General features: G+C 50.0%; 1 protein-coding gene across 1 annotated transcript in view; it reads left to right on the top strand.

Moving 5' to 3' along the window:
* Positions 1–1,397, top strand: part of Rasa4b (RAS p21 protein activator 4B) — a 27,958-nt gene that overhangs the window by 22,231 nt on the left and 4,330 nt on the right. The window contains exon 14 of the mRNA XM_029477810.1: positions 634–754. Within this exon, the coding sequence (XP_029333670.1) occupies positions 634–754 (121 nt within the window). The remainder of the gene's footprint in view (positions 1–633; positions 755–1,397) is intronic.

The raw sequence follows: 1,397 nt of genomic DNA on the forward strand, positions 1-1,397 counted from the left end.
CGGATGGCTCTTTGTGGCCCCTCATGAGAGCTGATGTGGGGCTCACTGTGGTCTGTGAGACAACCTGAGATCCCAAATCACTAGGGAGAAGCTGAGACTAGAATGTGTGTGCATGTGTGTGTTTGTGTGTCTGCATATGGAAATCAGGCCCACTAACATGCTAGGTAAGCATGCTACCACTGAGCCACACCATGCCCCTCACTCAGGGATTCTAGGCAACAGCTCTACTGCTAAGCCACGCCCACAGTCTACAACTGAGGCTTANAGTGGGCGGGTAAGTGGGCAAAGGTGGCAAAGCCGGTAATTAGCAGGACTAGTTCATTCCAATGCAGGNAGCTTGGGCACATCCTACCATGATCATGTAGTTCAGGGNAACCTCTAGGCAGACCTTNTGGAATGCTACCAGCTCCCCNAATGTCTNTGAATGCCACAGGACACCACTTTCCATAGTATATACTCTGGTCCAGCAGTTGAAGCCATGATGATCTAGGCAGAGTCAGGATCATCTTACCAGCCCCTAGTGGACCCTTCATGAATCCTCACCCACACTAGCATCCAGTATGGCCTTTTCTGCACTACCAGGAATCCAGGCATGGTATTTCCATTGTAACTATGCCCTCTCTCTGCCTCCAGATCAGGGATGTGACAAGACCCACTCTCGGGTGACCCTGCAGGAATGGAATGACCCACTGGATCATGACCTTGAGGCTCAGCTCATCTATAGGCACCTGCTAGGCGTGGAGGCTGCTCTTCGGTGAGGAGGCTCAAGGAGAGGCATCTGCATACTCCTGCCACCTGAGGGCTGCAAATGGGCTTGTGGCTGAGGGTTGCTAAGTAACAGCTTGTCTTTGTCTTTTTCTCGTTTGCCTCTGGTTCCATGTTTGTTTTTCTGCCTTGGGCATATTTACTTCTATCCAAGTGTGGTGTACATACCTTTGACCCCAGNGCTTGGGAGGCTGAAGCAGAGGATTTCTATGAGTTGGAGGTCAACCTAAGTTACATGGCAAGTTCTAGGCCAGCCAAGGTTGCACAGTGAGACGCACCAACAAAACAAACAAAAAAATCTTTATACTCTTATTTTCATGTGTGTATGCCTCCTAATGCCATATGTGTGCAGGTGCCTCTGAAGGCCAGAAAAGGGCGTCAGGTCCCCTGGGAGCTGTAGTTAAAGGTGATTGTGAGCTACCTGATGTGAGTGGGGGTGGGGCAGGACGAAACTCAGTCCCCTAGAAGAGCCTTGAGCACCCTTAACCTCACTCCGGCCATCTCACTCTCTTTGTTTCTAGTTCCATTTAATCTTATTGTTTTACTTATGTGTACATATCTGCACATATGTGTGCCTGTGTGTGAGGATAGGCACCTGAGTGCAGGTGCCTACAGAAGCCAGAGATGCTGGA

Source organism: Mus caroli, chromosome 5, assembly GCF_900094665.2.
Source record: "Mus caroli chromosome 5, CAROLI_EIJ_v1.1, whole genome shotgun sequence".
In the NCBI taxonomy this organism is placed as follows: domain Eukaryota; kingdom Metazoa; phylum Chordata; class Mammalia; order Rodentia; family Muridae; genus Mus; species Mus caroli.